Source organism: Pimephales promelas, chromosome 13 (genome assembly GCF_988280905.1).
Source record: "Pimephales promelas chromosome 13, fPimPro1.hap1.1, whole genome shotgun sequence".
Lineage (NCBI taxonomy): Eukaryota > Metazoa > Chordata > Actinopteri > Cypriniformes > Leuciscidae > Pimephales > Pimephales promelas.
The window spans coordinates 26,429,801-26,448,088 of NC_142781.1; the positions used below are offsets into that span (position 1 = coordinate 26,429,801).

Here is an 18,288-nt window from a genome sequence, read left to right on the forward strand (position 1 = left end):
GAGGTTATACTCATCTTCATATATTGGCCTGCAGTAAACCTTTAACTCATTCCTCTTATCTTTTATTTTGAGAAGATCGGATATCAAGGAGTCCTTTTACACATAAGCTTTTGTGCTTTAAAGTCACCAATGAAATCAAAATCATCAATTCCTCTTTTTTAATGAAATGTTACAGTATTTATTATGAATGATTTATTGGCGCACATTATTATAGTTAAATTTACGTGCCCTCGTAATCTTTAATCAAAACTTCCCCTCCCACTTGCAACAACATCTCTTCTCTTCTCTTCTCTTCTCTTCTCTTCTCTTCTCTTCTCTTCTCTTCTCTTCTCTTCTCTTCTCTTCTCTTCTCTTCTCTTCTCTTCTCTTCTCTTCTCTTCTCTTCTCTTCTCTTCTCTTCTCTGATGATATGTTTAATGGAGGGTAGGACAACCTATAACTCACATGACATCACAATAGCAAACCAATGATCCAACAATGATTCACTCAGATATACATCACAGTAGAGAAGAAAAGCCTATCACAACTTCTGTTCCTTGCTGACTTTAAAAAAAAAAAAAAAAAAAATAGGTCACCAAATATATATTTTTTTAATTCAGGAACGTGTTGTTGTGATTTTGCATTTTTACTAATTCAAGCATAATGTGTGTTTTTCTAAGATTTCAGTTTTTAGTTTAGCCCATTAAATACAACATTGCTGCTAATCTAAATAAGTCTGAATCACATTTTTCTTTGCTCTTCAGATGTTATAAGCGACACAATGTAAATATATCTATTTTGAGAGATTGAATTCATGATACTGTTATCATAAAGAAGGATAAAGATAAGGGAGAAAGAGATAAAGATAGATATAGAAGAGCTGATGCATGCAGTAAACAGACACTTCACCATACACATGACAGGCCACTAACCAACTGGTCCGTGTTACTTCACCTGGTAATTGTATGTGCTTCTCAGATCAAAGTTCTTCTCCAACTCTGACTTTACTGGTATGTTTATAAGTGCGCAAAACCCTGTTGTCGTCTCCTGGTTAACATGGACTCCGTGTGGAGAATCATTCTCTTCATAGTTCTTCTCATGTTCAAGGTATTTTAAACTTTATCATTATTCATTTCTAAATGTAAAAACGTCTTGACATTTTGAGTTATGGTAAAGCAAACAATTCCAATGAAAATGTATTAATCTAATCTATAATCGATCTATCTTGCAGGTGCATGCCCTTCCAACAGAATATGGTACAATATTTTAGACATTTTAAAGATTTAAAGTTTAATTCGAATTTTATCTTCATAGAGCTTCTTACAAGTTTGTATGCTTTATTAAATATTAGGCAAGGATGCAGATGCAGGTGAATTACGGGAGGACATTCTTGAAATTAATTTAGGTCAGTAAAAATACATTTATAGAAAAGTTTGCCATACAAACATATGGTTTTTAAATGCAATATAATCGTATTATACATATATTTGTCAGTTCAATAAGAGAAAAATTTTAAAGTATCTGAATTGAAACATTTCAGATTCCCAGAGAGGTTTGTTTGAAGGAGATATTGCTGGAGATGTAAGTCTTTCTTTTTTTTAAAACAAATGTTGTCCAAATCTACTGCCTTTTGTTTTGTTATCTTATTTTATATTCAATATTTTAATTCCTAAAACGAACTCTTATCTTAGCCACGAAGAAATGCAATATTAGATGAAAAAGCAAGATGGGAGTTTCCCATTCCATACATACTCACAGATAGTTTGGGTGAGATTATTTATTATTTTCAAATGCAAAATCAACTGATTCCAGGATGAGAATATTCATAGCTTCTCTTGTTTAGATCTTAATGCAAAAGGAGTGATTCTTCAAGCATTTGAAATGTATCGTCTCAAGTCTTGCGTGGACTTCAAGCCCTATGAAGGAGAGAGCACCTATATTTCTTTCACAAAGCTGGATGGGTAAGTAAAAATCAGCCTGGGCTGCTTTTCCCAAAAGCATTGGGAGGCTTGCAACAATGCTTTTGGAAAATGCAGTTTTGTTTTTGTGTTTGTTACAGATGTTGGTCATTTGTGGGAGATTTAAAGAGCGGCCAGAACGTCTCCATAGGGGACAGATGTGACACCAAGGCCATCGTAGAGCATGAACTTCTCCACGCACTGGGTTTCTACCATGAACAGTCTCGCTCTGACAGAGATGACTATGTTCAAATTTGGTGGGATCAAATCATTCCAGGTTATTTGCATCTATTTTAATTATAAAAGTGCATCATGAATCTCTCTTTTAGTTTGCCGCAAATTTGTGATTTGCATTGCAAAAATGGGGAAGGATGGAACAAATGTAATGCCACTTTCCTTTTGTCATCCAAATTTGTTCAGGAAAGGAGCACAATTTCAATAAGTATGAGGATGATTTTATAACCGATTTGAACACGCCCTATGATTATGAGTCCATCATGCACTACAGGCCTCTGTCTTTCAACAAGGACCCTGATGTTCCCACCATAACCACTACCATCCCTGCCTTCAATAACGTAATAGGACAGCGCTTAGACTTCAGTGCTCTTGATTTGGAAAGACTGAATCGCATGTATGACTGTTGTAAGTTCTGATGTAACAACTGCCTCCGGCTCTTACAAACATTACAAACAATGCTTGACATATTTCGTGCATGAAAAAACATTCCATACTCGCAGTATTGCCATATCAACTTGGTTTCTTTCAGCTGCAACCCACACTCTTCTGGATCAATGTGCCTTTGAGCAGATCAACATTTGTGGAATGATTCAGTATGATGAAGATGATGCTGACTGGGTCCAGACTTTGAGCTCTACAGATGTAAAGGACCACACACTTGCAGGAAACTGCAGAGGTAATTTCAGTTGAACACTTTTGTTTATAGAATAAAGCATTGTCAGGGTAAAATAAAAAGTAAAATTTTATATAAAATAATTAAATAAAAGTATTGAATATTAAATATTTAAAGTGAGATGACGTGAAGGCCAAGTATACTAACACACCTGGAGCCATGGGCATTGCTTCCCTTTGCTGTGGTGCCCGGTGAGCAATTGGGGGTCTTGCTCAAGGGAACCTTATGGCGCTTTTCCACTGCTGGTACGGCTCAGTACGGTTCGGCACGGCTCGGTTCGCTTTAGCTCGGTTGCTTTTCCACTGCAGTTAGTACCGCTTAAAAGTGGGTGGGATTATGGACTGATAGATAACAGAGGTGGCTGTTACTGGCTATTTAAATCTAGCGGGTTTGGTTTCTCGTGTCGATGTCTATTGGTTGCAAATACAATGACGCTGGTACTGACGATTCTGTCTGACCAATCAGTGATCTGCAGTGCTTCACGTCACATTTAGTACTGGTACGGTACGCTTTTGTACCTTGCGGTGGAAAAGCGCCACAAGTGAGCCGTACCGAGTCGAGCCTTACCGTACCATGCAGTGGAAAAGGGTCAAAGCATGCTGTACCCGAAAAGCGTGCCGTACCGAACCGTACCATGCAGTGGAAAAGCACCAATAGTCATTTCCTGCCGGTGTGGAGAATCAAACCCATAACCTTTGGGTTACCAATCTGACTCTCTAACCATTTGGCCATGCATGACTGCCCCAAATTTGATCTATCTCAAAGACTATCACAAGTTACTCTTAATTTGAATAAATTATTTTCTGTATTAGTAAACTAGTTAGAATTTCCTTATGTGACAACAATATTCAATATATTATATGTAGCCAGCCATTGAATTCTGTTTTGCATAAACAATGTTTTATCATTAGATGCAGGCTATTTTATGAAGTTTGACACCGCTAACAAGGCTAAGGGACACTCAGCTTTGTTGGAGTCACGGATTCTTTACCCCAAGAGAAACCAGCAGTGCCTCGAGTTCTTCTACAAGATGACTGGGGACTCTGGTGACCAGCTCATCATTTGGGTCAGAAGGGATGATGGAACTGGCACTGTTCACAGAGTCAAAAAAGTTCACACAATCACAGGTCAGTTATGGCCAAACGTTACGGTATGTGCACCCTAATACATATGCATATATATATATATATATATATATATATATATGAAGAGTTCAGATGCAAAAGCCTCTAAGTGCCATTTGAAATTTTTTTCTAAAATGATCATTTTTATCAAGCTTATATATTCAAGTTCAATAATTTCACTTAATGACAATTAATAGGTAATCCTCATTGCAATTTAAGTGAAATTACTGAACTTAAATATACATGCTTGATAAAAAATGATCATTCTAGAAGAAAATTTCAAATGGCACTTAGAGGCTTTTGCATCTGAACTCTTCATATATATATATAGACATATAATATATATAACAAATCTTATCTGTCTGTTTTTTTTAGTTTTTTATTTAGCCGCATAATAGAACTATATTAATGCCCAGCTCTAAACTGCTAAAAGCAACTGTAGAGCATGGCGATATCAACATTAACATCATGTTTTTCTATGAAGCTGCTTTGTGCAAACAACTGATTTGTCTTGACTACTGACAATTGACTCAGAATATCTCTTCTGATAGCCTACTATGATTATGCATTAGATTTTGAATACTGTGCACCTCTTTGATTTCTTCAGGGGATGGGGATGAGTCATGGAAGATTGCACACGTCACTCTAAATGTTGAGGAAAAGTTCCGGTACTTCTTTCAGGGTATTGTTGGCTCCAACAAAACATCAGGAGGGATCTTTATAGATGACATTACTCTGACTGAGACATCATGCCCAAATTCTGTCTGGAGGATTCAGAACTTCACCAGTCTCCTTAATACTATCCATCAGGGTGACAGAGTTCAGAGTGCTCGATTTTACAACTCTGAGGGTTACGCTTATGGAATTAATGTGTATCCAAATGCCAGGAATAACTCGGCTGAAAAATTTGTTGGGATCACTTTTCACCTCTTCGCTGGTGAGAATGATGCAGTATTAGAATGGCCTGCAGCGAATCAACAGGTCACTATTACGGCTATGGATCAAAATCCAGACACAAAACTTCAAATGTCTAACAGCAGAAGCTTCACCACTGGTGCGTTTGTCTGTCTGTCTGTCTGTCTGTCTGTCTGTCTGTCTGTCTGTCTATCTATCTATCTATCTATCTATCTATCTATCTATCTATCTATCTATCTATCTATCTATCTATCTATCTATCCCTCTATGGTTCAGTCCATCCATCCATCTATCCATCATCGATTTCACATTGCAGCATCAATGAATTTTGAATGATTTAATGACCCCCATTAATCACTCCCTTAGATTCTGACATGCGGTGGAGTAAACCATCTACGGTTGGAGAATGGGACGACAGCTGCTTTTGCTTCAGAGGTCCAGAGTTTGGTTGGGCCACTTTCATCTCACACGATCAGCTCCATAGGCGGGACTTCCTCAAGAACGATGACCTGATCATCACTGTTAATTTCGATGGTAATTTCGATCAACTGTTCCACCCATCACTATAATCAGTTTGTTTAAATCTATTGGGATAAATATGTTAATTGTTTAAAGTGTGTTTTACTTTAACAACCAGATTTGACACATCTTGTAAAATCTGAAGTTCCAACCAAGCTCCAACTCTCAAGCAACCCCCAGCCTGCAGAAGAAAGCTTTGAGAGCCCGAAAGTCCGAGAGCGACGAGCGATCAGCGACCCATGTCAGCCAAACCCCTGCCGTAATGGAGGAGCTTGTGTCGTACTTCAGGGGATGGCAACATGCAGGTTAGTGCAGATCTTAGCGTGTTTAATTATAAAAGCACAGTTTGTTGCTTAAAAATGAAAAAAAAATGCTCGTGTTGTCTTCTGTAGATGTGTCTCTGGACAGGCCATTGTGTACACAGGAGACACTTGTGAGAAACAGCACTTTGATGGAGGAATTCTGGGAGTTTTGATCGGTGGTGCTGCAGGAACTGTAGTTCTTACTGTTGCCATTATAGCGGTGATCTACAGGCAGAACTAAACCTATTTCATCATATTTGACATCTGAATAACCACTCTGTGATAAGCAAAAAGAAAATAATTTTTATTGATGAACCATCTTACAATAGTATACCCAAGAACTTTTATTGATAATAAAACTTGTATTATTAACAATCTCATCTCTCTTTTTGTTTCCATATCCCTTTACTGTACATGAAAAAAGGAAATTGGTCTAACCAAAAAAACAAACAAACAAAAAAACATTAATTGATAAGCTCAAGCAGAGTGCATAGATGTATTAAATTATCTTTGGTTCATCAGATATTGTCAGAATTTCTAAATAGCAGAAAATGGTGTCATAGTTCCATATGTTTAGCAAAATAGAAGCAGAGCTAAAACTAATCAGATTACAACCAAGGTAAGTGACCACATTTTACATTGCATTTAAAGAGACAGACATTTTCATAGGACGTTGAGAACTGCTTTAAATTAAAGACAACAACAATCAGGGTATCGCTCCATATATACAGCAGCACCTTATATTGTTCTTTTGAAAACACAAACACGAACATCTATTATATATCTTTGATTATCTTGGTTTGTTCCTAAGTTTATGCAGTAAGTAAAAAGGGACGACCACAGCCTATAGGCCTACTTTGTTTCAAAGATGTTAAGTCTTTACAAAAAGAACTTTTAGGTCTTCACCAAACAGTTGTGCCTCCTCTCCTCTTTTTGTTTCTGCTGTGGGTTCAGAGGTGGATAAATGTTCTATGCTCCTTCTGCAATACAAATCAGAAAAACTTTCATTAAAGAAAATTTTGTCTTCAAGTAGGCTAAATTAGCTGCCTTTGAATTGAGGAACTTTGCATAATTGACGCTGTTATTGAATCAACATTTAAACTAAACTGAGCAGAATAATGACACTATTATCCTCCGTAGAGCTGCTTTACAGTTGAAATAGAAGTTGTTTCATAATTGATTAAATCTGTATAAAAAGCATATATATATATATATATATATATATATATAGGTATAAATATACGTCATATAGTGACACTTTTGAAATTTCGTCTAAATCCAACGCACATGGCACCCTTTAGCGTCAATATAACACGCACAGAGCTTTGTTCGGTTGTGGTAAGTTTAGTTCTGGGATAGGTTTAGGGTTACACCACTAGGAGGCGCCTTCTGGCCCATGTATATCTGCGTCTCATATTGACGCTAAAGGGTGCCATGTGCGTTGGATGGAGACGAAATGTAAAAAGCAATCACGCCTTGGGATGAGAACGGGCTGAATATACCTATATAAATAAAAGTGATTTGATTTAAATCTTCCTCACATAATAATTCCTGGTTATAAAATCAAACAAGGGAATTAATCTGTATTCTAAACTCACCATGTGTGCATCCATTTGTGTGGATCATTTATTTTGCGGTGGATGTTGCTGTTCCTTGTTCTTTTCCAGATTTCTGGGGGTGGAGTTGGGCGGGTTATTATAATGTTATATTACATAATGTTATTTTAAAATATTTTTTCTTTTATTTTAACAGTACATTTTGCATTTAATATTTGTATTCTAGTTTTTCACTCAAATTGATTTAATTTTTTTTAACATGGGTTCCCCAGAACTCACCCCGAGAACTATTTTTAATATTTCATCTCGGACCTGTAGGAAAAAGAAAGGAACAGGTAAGTGTTCTGTGGTCCTAACTAACATCTTTTTTATGTCAATTACAACACTTACCCTTTTTTCTGCAAAACATCCTGTCAACAAGATGAAAAAGCCCTAGAAGGTGTAAATGATAGAGGCATTAGGTATAAATGAATCAATATATAAGTTGTACTATTTAAAGTGTAAAAAAAAATTCGTGTAGAGACAGGAGTACCTGCAGGGAGTTGACTATGGTGAACGCGTAATGCACTACGTATGTAATAAACTGCGTAAAGTCGTCCATCAGAAACACAAAAATCCCCAGAATCCAAGTCCCACCAAAAATAGGAGTGAGAAAGATAATCACTTTGATTATGCTTTTTGCTGCATCATTGTCCCCCTTTTTGTTGGTCTCAGCTCCAGACGGCTTTAAAACCGTCACAATGACCACCACCATGGAAGCCAAGTTCACCAGCACTATGGTCCCAACTGGAAAGAGAAATGCATGGATGGATCCCTGCATGGCTGACTGATAGGTAAGCCAGCATGTTTTCGTGCTGTAATACGGGATGTCAGTCGCTTGATCGTAGTACACGTATGTAACCGCCACAGTCACTGTCGGACAAACATAGCCAATGGTGAATCCGAGGATCATGTACATCTTTTTCCCAATGTGGCTGAAGACGAAAATGAGCTGGTGGACCAACATGATACTCAGGCACAGCATCCAAAAGAACATCGCCAGGAAGAAGTAATGCTTAGCCACCACCAAAATAAGGCATATGGTGTCATTTAGGATTGACGGGAAAGAGGAAGCTAAGAAGCTGCAGTCGGCCAAAAGCAGACACAGAGAGATGTTGAGGAGTGAAGTGTGCCGGAAGTGAGAGAGGGCGGATTTAACTACGGCGCTCCAGACCAAACACTCGATGATGATATAGATGATGAGAGAGCAAATGGAGATTCCCAGTCCGATGTATGTGAGCTGATCTAGAAAAGGCATGCTCACTGCATGCTTGGACATGAGCATGGAGAAGGAGGTGAGATGGTTGCATTCACAGAAGGCGGTGTTCCCAGGACCTTGGACGAAATCGCAACCTTCGTCTGACCATCTATCCTCCGAGACGTTCCAAAACACACATTGCATCGTGGCACTGATGCCCTCGTCATTGGGAAAAGCCAGTCTGATGTTCACCGAAGGCTGAGTGTTGTTCACAACTGTGCTGGATACGACTATGCTAGGAAACAATGCCTCCTCGTAACCCAATTTTGGCAAGCGGTTGGCCAAGTTCTGTAATCCCACTGTTTTCACCATTGCTGCTGTTGCGTTCAGCTCAACTTCCACGTTGAAAACGGTTTTGTTGCAAGTCGGACCGCTTCGGCAGATCTGAAACTGAATGTTTGTGGAGTTGTAGCCCTCACTGTTGTTTATGTTGATGCTGTTTACAAGGCCTTCGACAGATGACAGATATTGTACGGCCAGAGAACTGCTCTCTTCCTCATCTCCCCCATCCCAGGTTACGTTCAACATGCTGCTGGCTGATTCGAGGAAATCCTTCAAAGAGAACAGATTTTCGACTGAAACAGCAAATATCTCAAAGCAGCACATTCTCACACCCAGCCTGTCACACACTGACACTTGGTCAGGAATTTTATTTGCATTTTTTTCTTTATAATTTACTGCATCTAGACATGTTTGAACATGTAACCAAACCAAACCCCACACCTAAACCTACCCATTTGTATGATATAAGATACAGGATATATCAGGCATATACGACTACAAGCACAATGTATTAAAAAAGAGCAAAGGCCAAATGCTTGATTTGTGTGAAGAAATACTCCCATGCTAAAGTTAAAATCTTCTTTTGGAAAATTGATCTTAATGCCTTAAAAATGGGGAAAACACCAATTTTCTTTGTGAATGAATAATGTATCGTAAATAAATAAATGATCTTCCTTAAAATACAGGGTTTATATATGTTAAATTCCCATAGAGGCAGGCAGATTTTTATTTCAGTTTTTATTTAATGGATGCAGGATATGCATCATGATAAAGTTTCCTGGGCCTTTGGAATTAAAATAGCCCCATATCATCACATACCCTTCACCATAGCTACCTAGAGATGGGGTGCTTTCCATAAAATCATCTCTCAATGCAATTCAAACCAACTATTAGGCAAACTGAAATAAAACCGTGCCAATCTCTAGGTATGCTGAAGGGTATGTGATGATGTGGGACAATTTTAATGGAAAAACATTATTTAATTATTTCATTAAATTATTTCGCCGTTAGATGGCAGCAAAGATAGTCTTTATGATTGAGTCAGTCAGTATCCGTCCCAAATAGTATTCGAAAAAAGAATTAGTACGTCGCAAATCGTAGTATGTTGAAATCAGAGCCGTTAAATATGAGAGTTCAAACACCCTCTGATCTCGCGCGGTCACGTGGTTTGTGACGTGTAGCCGTCAACCAGTTTGAATGATTTGTTTTAAGCGGGGCAGACAGCTGCAGCTGTATTTGCAGCAATTAATGGTAAATATTGACGCACAATGTACATTGTTTATTATATTTTATACCATGGTCTGGGACATATATATATATATATATATATATATATATATATATATATATATATATATATAGACCATTTCACAAGATGTAAACAACACCGGTCCAGAAACACTTCCTGTTTCAGTTTGTAACTGTTTTCTTTATTTCACATGTAAAGAAAACATCTTAAAGATGTTTGTTTAACTTTTTGATTCAGTTTTAAATGTTCTGTTGGTTGTATTTTATCCCAGCTTTTATGTAGTGTTAAAGTCCCCGTGAAATCAAAATTGAACCTATTTACTTTGTTAGCGCATATTACTAGTCTTGTGGTGAACAATTAATCCGTGCAAGTAAAAATATATTTAAAAAATGTTTTACCTTGGTAATCTTTAATCAAAATCTGAAAAGTTACTTCCGGTCTGGAACGGTTCCTTTTTCTGATGACGTAGGTTTCACAGTTTGGGTGGGGAAACGCTTAACCACTCCCCTCAAACCGTTAGTTTGCTATGAGCGAGAGATGGAGAGGAGGAGCGCTAGAGTCAAACCCTGCCCTCTGTTCAATATTCCGTTTCACTTGGAAATACGTCACAGCACTGGAGAAAAATCGTTTGCAACTTCCGGTTCACGGGGACTTTAAAAAACTGAAACAGGGACTGCTTCTGGACCAGTGTTTTTACATCTTGTGAAACGGTCTATACATTTACATATATATTACTTTAAATGCATATATTAGCATTTTATTTCTTGGGAGTGACAGAAATGTGTTTAATTTTGAAGGGAAATGGACTGAGCGGAAGAAGATGGATAGATGGATTGATGGATGGATGGAAATGGACTGCTCCCATGACATGACGTAGAATACATTAACAGCAACGACTATGCAGCAAGGTTCGGTAAAATTTTAACTTAATAAAATGATAATAAAACTGGAGAGATAGTGAATGAGTGAATTAACTATATTCTTAAATAGGCTACGATCCATAACAAATGTAACTGTTATGTTTTTAACATAGGATCCATAGGCTAATTGTTAATAAATATATATTTAAATCACACATAACTTACCCTAACCCATACACATAATATATTAATTGTCTATGTGTGTGTGTGTGGGTGTGTGTGTGTATATATATATATATATATAGGCTATATATGTATATATGCATGTATGTAGCCTATGTATGCATAGAGGTTCACCAATTAAAATTTTTTAGGTCGATCCCGATTCCCAAATTTCATTGAGTTTGACCTGCTGATACCGATTTTGATTTTATTTTTCTAACCACTTTTTTATTTTTAATAACACTAATATTTATTTTCTATTTTTCTGTTTTAATAAAGCACCATATACTTTTACTCAAACACATTAATAAAAACAAGTTTAAATTTTCTTTTCTGACATAGCCTACTCCAGTTCTTGTTAAAACACACGACATGCAAATTCTGTGCATTTTGGGCACTTCTAAATACTTTTTTTTTTTCATCAAAAGTGTGCTTTCACTATAATTGAGTGTGAGCAGCACAGCAAAGATAGACACGGCGCAGAAACTGTGGTAACCGTTTTATAAAAGCAATAAGGTACTCAAGGCAAGTGCTGTGTCTTGAATAAGTCACGGCTGAAGGGCGTTGTTAGCACAGCCTCTCGTACCTTATTGCTTACATAATTTGTATTATTTTAATTCATTATATAATATACTTATTTAATATGTGAGCAGCTGTCAAAAGGAAGTGAAATAGTTAAAATGCTTACTGGAATAAGGTTTTCGCCTAGTGGCATGTTTACTGATGCCTGTTTCATAGTTCGGAAAACATTAACTGCAGTTTTGACGTCACCAAAACTGTTATCAGAATCTTCGGCTGTGTTGTTTTTCAAACTCTGAAAGATTAACTGAGCGACCTCTTGTGTTGCTCCAAGTCCTTTTTCAAAATCCTGGAGTGAGATAATAATGAGACATTTTCACATTAAAGACATACGTTACATGTCACATGCCATTGTTGTGTCAGGTCACTCATTCAGGTCTATAGATTTCCATACCTTTGCTTGCAAAGCTACATCATTCAGGATTGCTTTAACACAGAGAGAGACTTCTTCACCCCATGTTTTCCCATTGCATTTGCGTTTCATTGTGCCCTGTCTCCCTGATGCAATACAGTCTATAACAGCTGTTTCATTATTCTTTGTTTTTGGCCATGTTCTCTCTTCAATTACTTCCTCTGCACAAAACAGGTCACTGGCTACAAAAACAAACAAATGGACAAAAACATTAGTTTTTTGACCAGTGTTTAAAGCATGACCAGTTTTGTAGAATGGCATACATTTGGATTAGAAAATGACTTTAAGTACTTACGGTAAATGATTGATACTTTTATTGTGAGATTTCGCAGTTGATTCAAAGTGTTCTCTAAAGTGCAACTGCCCTCAAATGAACTTGGTTTGCCTTCTGCCAGACAATTTACAGGGAATTCTGCTGTATACTTGATTATACCACTGAGCACTGTAAAACATGGGTAACATTTTTACGTACATGTGTTCACAGGTTATGGATCATTGAAATAAATAGTGATGTGGACACGCCCAAGTTTATGGCACGCCAAACTAAGGAACTTGGGTATCAAAATGATTCCCGATCTTCGCGGTGGTAGATACGACTTTAGAGGGCGTTGTCCAATTTTGAACTAGGAAACTCGTATTTACGATAACTCTGACTCTGCACATGAAGGCAGCATAAAACTATATGGCAAATTATCCAAATTTTGAAACCAACGTTCGAACAGTATGATATAGTGAAGCCTCATTTGCTGAAATCACTTGACTTGGTGAGTTTGACCCAAGCTCCGGACCAAAAAAAACTTCTTTTTTTTTTTTTTTCCCCTCCCGAACTTTGTTAATAAAACACCATGTACATACTCGGTTTTGGAGCCACTGCAAGTCAGATTTTGATCGATTGCGCTTCACAAATGAAATGATGAGCTAAGATACATTTTAACAAAGCTTGTCCTGGAACATGTTTACATTTGTGCTACTTGGTAAATTGCTTGATTTAAAAAAAAAAAAAATACTGTATTTTATAGAATAAGTATAAACCTTATGTGATTTGAAGCTTCAGTTGATTATTTGCTCTGTGTAAGATAAAAGTCAGCTTCATGTGCCATCAAACGGAAGATTTACATATAATATATTGATAATTTAATTACAGCTTTACCTTCTTTAATTGGTGTAGTATTTTCTAAGCTTCCAAGTTTTAGCCGGGGTAGGTAGGTTTCACTACTGTTGTCGATGGAACATGAGATGGTAACTTTGGTGGATGTTGCTTCAGAGCAATCAATAGTTTGTGGATTGCTTGTCACATTAATGACTTCTGGCAGCAGTGCAATTTGAATAGGTGCCATGGCCATGTGAGCTATGTTGCCGCTGACAAAAAGGCAGCTGTATGTTCCTAGAATATCAAAAAATGACAAAAGTCACAAACAGTAATATAAATGGAACCCTGTTTCACTCATGATTGCATTAAACAACACACCTGACCAGAATCCACTTGTCTTCAGAAGTGCGACTGTTGATGTTTCTGTACACGTATCTGACAGCATTACCTCACTCCCTGGTCCCAGAACCAATGGCTCTTCTTCACCTCTTTGCATCTGCCACACACACTTGCTCATAGCCTCTATACTGGTACAATTCAGCTGTTGTCTTGAATTATAACACACTTTTCCTGTAGGTGCCTCCATGAACACCATTCCTGTAAATTATAATAAAATACTGTGACGGTGAAAAGATTGGCAGGAATGGATTGATAGAACTAGTGGTGAAAATATTGGTGTGGTTGCAGTGTTTTACCTAGAGACTTAACATTGAGACTGTAAATGGTTGGATTTGTCAATAATGTAGCAATTATGCTTTGAACTTTGGAGGTGGCAAACACAGAACTGAGAGACACTGTGAAATTGTGAGCGTATGTATATGCCCCTGTGAGACTGTGACAAAAGAGGGGAAAGAGTTTCTTGGTTACAAAAACTTTTGTAAGCTAGATCTAATCAAATAAAGAAATGAAAATAACAGAGTATTTCAAGTGGTTATAATTACTTGTTTGCTTTCAAATAATACAAAAAACATGTAAAATGCAATAAAAAATTATGAGAAAGATATCTCACAGGGTGCCTTGTATGGTCAACGAGTTGAAGGCATTTAGCACACTAAACGCATTATGCAGCTGAAAAGCAAATGGGTTAGAATGATGAGTAAGAGATTTGTCATAATTGAATAAATAGCCACTCTGCATTAGGGTTTCAAAATCTTTTCATTAAAGAGATATACAGTAGTACTTTATTACATGGCTCTCTGGAATACTTGATTCTGTCTAGTTCATAGCGCCATCCAGTGGTAGAATTCCCAAATACTCGTCCGTGCCTACGCTCTAAATCAGTTAGCTTATCTGAAACCCGTGCTACTCGGGCCCTGTTTCATTCAAACTCTGTCTGGTGCTTCCCTGTGTCTCAGTATTCAACTGTATTGTAAATGCCATCAGAAAACGTCAGTTAATAGGTTATAATATTTAGTGACTGGAGAAACGAGGCGTTCCAAACTCTAAAATATCTTCCATTTTTAATTGAAAATAGTGTTGTACACAAAAATAGTGTTGTACACAGGCGGCACCTGCTGGTCAAAACTGTGTAAATGCAACGAGAACTCTGGCCAAACGTGTATAATGGCGTCTTTCAAAAACCAACTGCAAATATTTTCATGAATATGTGTCTATGAAATATAACCTACAAATAAAAATGCTGAGTTTCGCCATGTAAATAAAGCTGCTTTCGAATCACTCTCACGATACTTTGAAGTCATACACTGATTCGATCGGAGGGGAGAACGCAACGCACACTTTACGCACAACCTAGAAGCGTTGCGCTGTTACACTACGTGAACTCGAGGCCCACAAAAAAGGAAATGAATAGATGAATAAAGTCGTTATTTTTGTTTGTTTTTTTGCGCACAAAAAGTATTCTTGCCACTTGATAAACTTAAGATTGAGCCAATGTTGTGACTCGGACTATTTTAACGATGTCTTTCATAACTTTTAGGCCAGCCAGTTTCGATCCCTCAGAAGCCATATGGAGGAGTGAGACAGCTCTCAGATTTAATCAAAAATAAATAAGCGCAAAATAATCGTGCATAATTTGCATATGTACTTGCCCTGAGATGACTAAAAAGCATAGGGAGAGCAACAGCTTTAGTTTCTGCTCTGACCGTCGCAAGACCAAGCCGAAATCAGTTTTAAATCCTGTATGTCTAGCGCGCTTCCCATATGGTTAGGTCAGTAGGCGGACTTTTGCGGATGTTTGATCACGTGAGCCTTTATTTTACGAAATCAATCTGGTCTAATGTGTTTTCAACTACCTCTAGAAGTGGTCGAAAGTGGACAAGCTTAAAACATAATACCAGGTGTAAACAGGGCCTGAAGTTATGAGAATAAACACATAACACATGTGACTGCTGTACTGCGCTGAATCTGGCCAGTTGGCGGACGACCCGACGTGTCAACGCGTCTTGAGCGGTCGAATGTGGAATCTACATACAGGCTATATGGTTAATGCTGTTGTCATGTCCAATCCAAAATTGGTCCCCTCCACCATGTTTAAAGTTTATGCAATGGCACGCCCAACTAAGGAACTTGGGTATCAAAATGAACTTTGAGCTTCCCAGTGGTAAATAGGATTTGAGAGATTGTTCATGTCCAATTTTTAACTAGGAAACTCGTATTTACGATAACTTTGTCAACCGAATTTGGAAATATTTTGAAACCAATGTTCGAACAGTATGATATAGTGGAGCCTCATTTGCTGAAATCACGTGATTTGGCGAGTTCGATACAAGCTCCGAACCAAAGAAAAGATTTGTAAATGTTTCGAAGCTTTAAGTAGAAGTGTTTGAAAGCGCCCATCACTAATAACAGTGACACAATATTCATGTTGTTCTACTCGTTACGTTTTATTTTATTCATAGCGGTAGAAGTATAGCCTAAAACAATTTCACTTATTTCATCTCAAACCAACATTGATCACTTCTATTTTTTTTAAGAGTAGCCATGTTATAAGCAGGATAACGTATAGTCAGTGGATCGGACATTAGCGCAAAATAAATGCAAATACGTTGGCGTCCTGATCGCCCTGTGGGGCCCTATAAGGACCGTCTGACTCTACGTTATCCCTTACATATCTAATATAATACTATTCATTTCTGCAGCTGCTTTATATGCCTTTCAGAAAAAGTAATCAATTATTAAATGAGTAGATGCATACGTACCATGGTTGTGACTGTTGAGGGGCTACCAGTGAGCATGCCAATGAGTGAAACTATAAGGATCACAGCAGCGAAACAATCATTAATGTTGTTCAGAGGTGGTCTCGTGCAAATTATGAATGGTCTGACTGACTTTAACTTAAACTTACCATTCACTTTGGGCAGACACAAAGGCGTGACGTATGATATATTTGCCACACATTTTTCCACGTTGCAGCATTTATTTACAGAGTCACACACTAAATTGCTCCAAACATATTCTGGTCCACACCAGCATGTTGTATTTTGGCCAATTATTTCACACTCTACAACACATTATCACATAATGACTTTACAGCATATTTATTCTGTTTTGAAATGTAGTCTGGCAGGCTGGTTTATTGATAGTGAACATTTCACATAGACTTTATTAAAACTGAATACAATCTTTATCAGAAAGAAAAACCTGGCACATCTCTTACCTGCCGCAATTTCAGCATTTGTGATAGTTACCCCCGTTGTATCTAGAATGGTTCCTATAAGTCCAGACAGATGGGCTGTAACATCTAAGGTTTTATTCCCCTCAATCATGACCTCTGCCCAATGGGTCACTTCTAGGGACCCTGAAAACATAAAATGCAAAATTATAATTTGCGTTTGATGTAACTTTGTATATAGTTTGTGGATTTTAAAACAAGATTTTTTTTGTATTATTGTGAAAAGGACTGTCTGGTGAAATGAAAACTTACCCACATGTGAAGTCTGATGGGTAAAAAAAGAAAAAGAAGATAGTCAGTAATTTTGTTTTGCTTCTGCTTTTTTATTATACTAAACAAATGATCATGATCCGTAATGACAAGAACTTGATTCTTATGTGTCAGAAAATATTATACAGCATAGACAATATATTTAAATAAATTAGCAGTTTGTAGATGGCATTCAAGCTATTACTTCAGTGTTCCTTTTATTGGGACAAAATCTGTTATCCTGTATATTTCCTTTATGAATTTACCTGGCTAAAAATGAACAGTGCAGCAAAAAGCAGCATTCCTGCACCAGACAGTGTCTTGATCCTATTAGGGAGATTGCATTCAATTCTTTAAAAGACAATCAAAATGTATGCCTACCTCTAAAACAAACTTGAAAGTGATATCAAAGTTAGTAGTAATATCTATTTTTCAAATTCTAACTAAATAGTACAGTTTGTATAGTATAAACTGTTCATGTCATCTCACACTTAAACATCATCAAACCACAAAACTGCAAAAAAAACTTCATCAAAGCTAAGTGCTGCCTTTCAGAACACATTTAGATTGTGTATAATAATTGTCACAGAAGCTGAACAAAGATCTTACATAAAAAAAATCTACATTTGTTGGTAGATAAAGAAAAACAATTGATAATTATTCTTTGAACATAGTAAGATGAGAATATGTATATTGTGAGAGAGATTATTTCTTACGCCATACTTTAAATAATCACATTTAGCTGCTGTACCTTTATAATAGACAAAAGAATATATGGACATACAAACAAAATATATACATACTGACCTTACAGTCTGCATTTTTTAAAAGAGAGGAAGTTTTAAGCAATGCTATCTGTCATAATAACATGTTCCCTGAGAAGAACCAGTTTCTTGAGTGAAATGGGGTGCTGAATGAGAATTAGGGAAAGTTGACAAATGCAGTGGGGGTGGCGAAAACTAATTTACAAAGCTCTCTCTCACATTTGCATTTCACATTCTCCAAGTCCATAGGCCACCTGGATAAGTTAGCACACCATAGTCATAGCTTCAGACTTTCCATTGAGATTTGGCTAACAAATGTAGCTCAGACATGCCTTCCTTGTCCTTTAGTGTTTGGTTAGATTGTCATTTGTGGCTGATTTAGATAAATAA

At 37.1% G+C, this 18,288-nt stretch overlaps 2 protein-coding genes across 3 annotated transcripts; one reads left to right on the top strand and one right to left on the bottom strand.

Moving 5' to 3' along the window:
- Positions 1 to 407: 407 nt before the first annotated feature.
- mep1a.2 (meprin A, alpha (PABA peptide hydrolase), tandem duplicate 2) lies at positions 408 to 7,892 on the top strand. Of its 2 annotated transcripts, XM_039693107.2 has the most exons (14): positions 408 to 1,086; positions 1,211 to 1,235; positions 1,331 to 1,384; positions 1,520 to 1,560; positions 1,671 to 1,746; positions 1,823 to 1,940; positions 2,039 to 2,214; positions 2,358 to 2,579; positions 2,704 to 2,850; positions 3,759 to 3,974; positions 4,579 to 5,025; positions 5,253 to 5,420; positions 5,524 to 5,710; positions 5,798 to 7,892. In XM_039693107.2, the coding sequence occupies exons 1-14, from the start codon at positions 1,036 to 1,038 to the stop codon at positions 5,946 to 5,948; spliced, it is 2,079 nt and encodes a 692-aa protein (XP_039549041.2). In that variant the 5' UTR covers positions 408 to 1,035; the 3' UTR covers positions 5,949 to 7,892. The 2 variants fall into 2 exon arrangements, with proteins under 2 accessions (XP_039549041.2, XP_039549042.2); XM_039693108.2 differs by lacking the exons at positions 408 to 1,086; positions 1,211 to 1,235; positions 1,331 to 1,384; positions 1,671 to 1,746.
- Positions 5,890 to 18,046, bottom strand: adgrf3b (adhesion G protein-coupled receptor F3b). Its single transcript, XM_039693106.2, has 18 exons — positions 17,942 to 18,046; positions 17,401 to 17,461; positions 17,138 to 17,150; positions 16,871 to 17,011; positions 16,559 to 16,714; positions 16,413 to 16,462; positions 14,264 to 14,322; positions 13,950 to 14,086; positions 13,633 to 13,851; positions 13,315 to 13,548; positions 12,460 to 12,606; positions 12,147 to 12,346; positions 11,862 to 12,041; positions 7,796 to 9,112; positions 7,654 to 7,695; positions 7,543 to 7,575; positions 7,306 to 7,378; positions 5,890 to 6,687 (listed from the first exon to the last, which is right to left on the bottom strand). The coding sequence occupies exons 1-17, from the start codon at positions 17,953 to 17,955 to the stop codon at positions 7,334 to 7,336; spliced, it is 3,048 nt and encodes a 1,015-aa protein (XP_039549040.2). The 5' UTR covers positions 17,956 to 18,046; the 3' UTR covers positions 5,890 to 6,687; positions 7,306 to 7,333.
- Between the last annotated feature and the right edge of the window lie 242 nt (positions 18,047 to 18,288).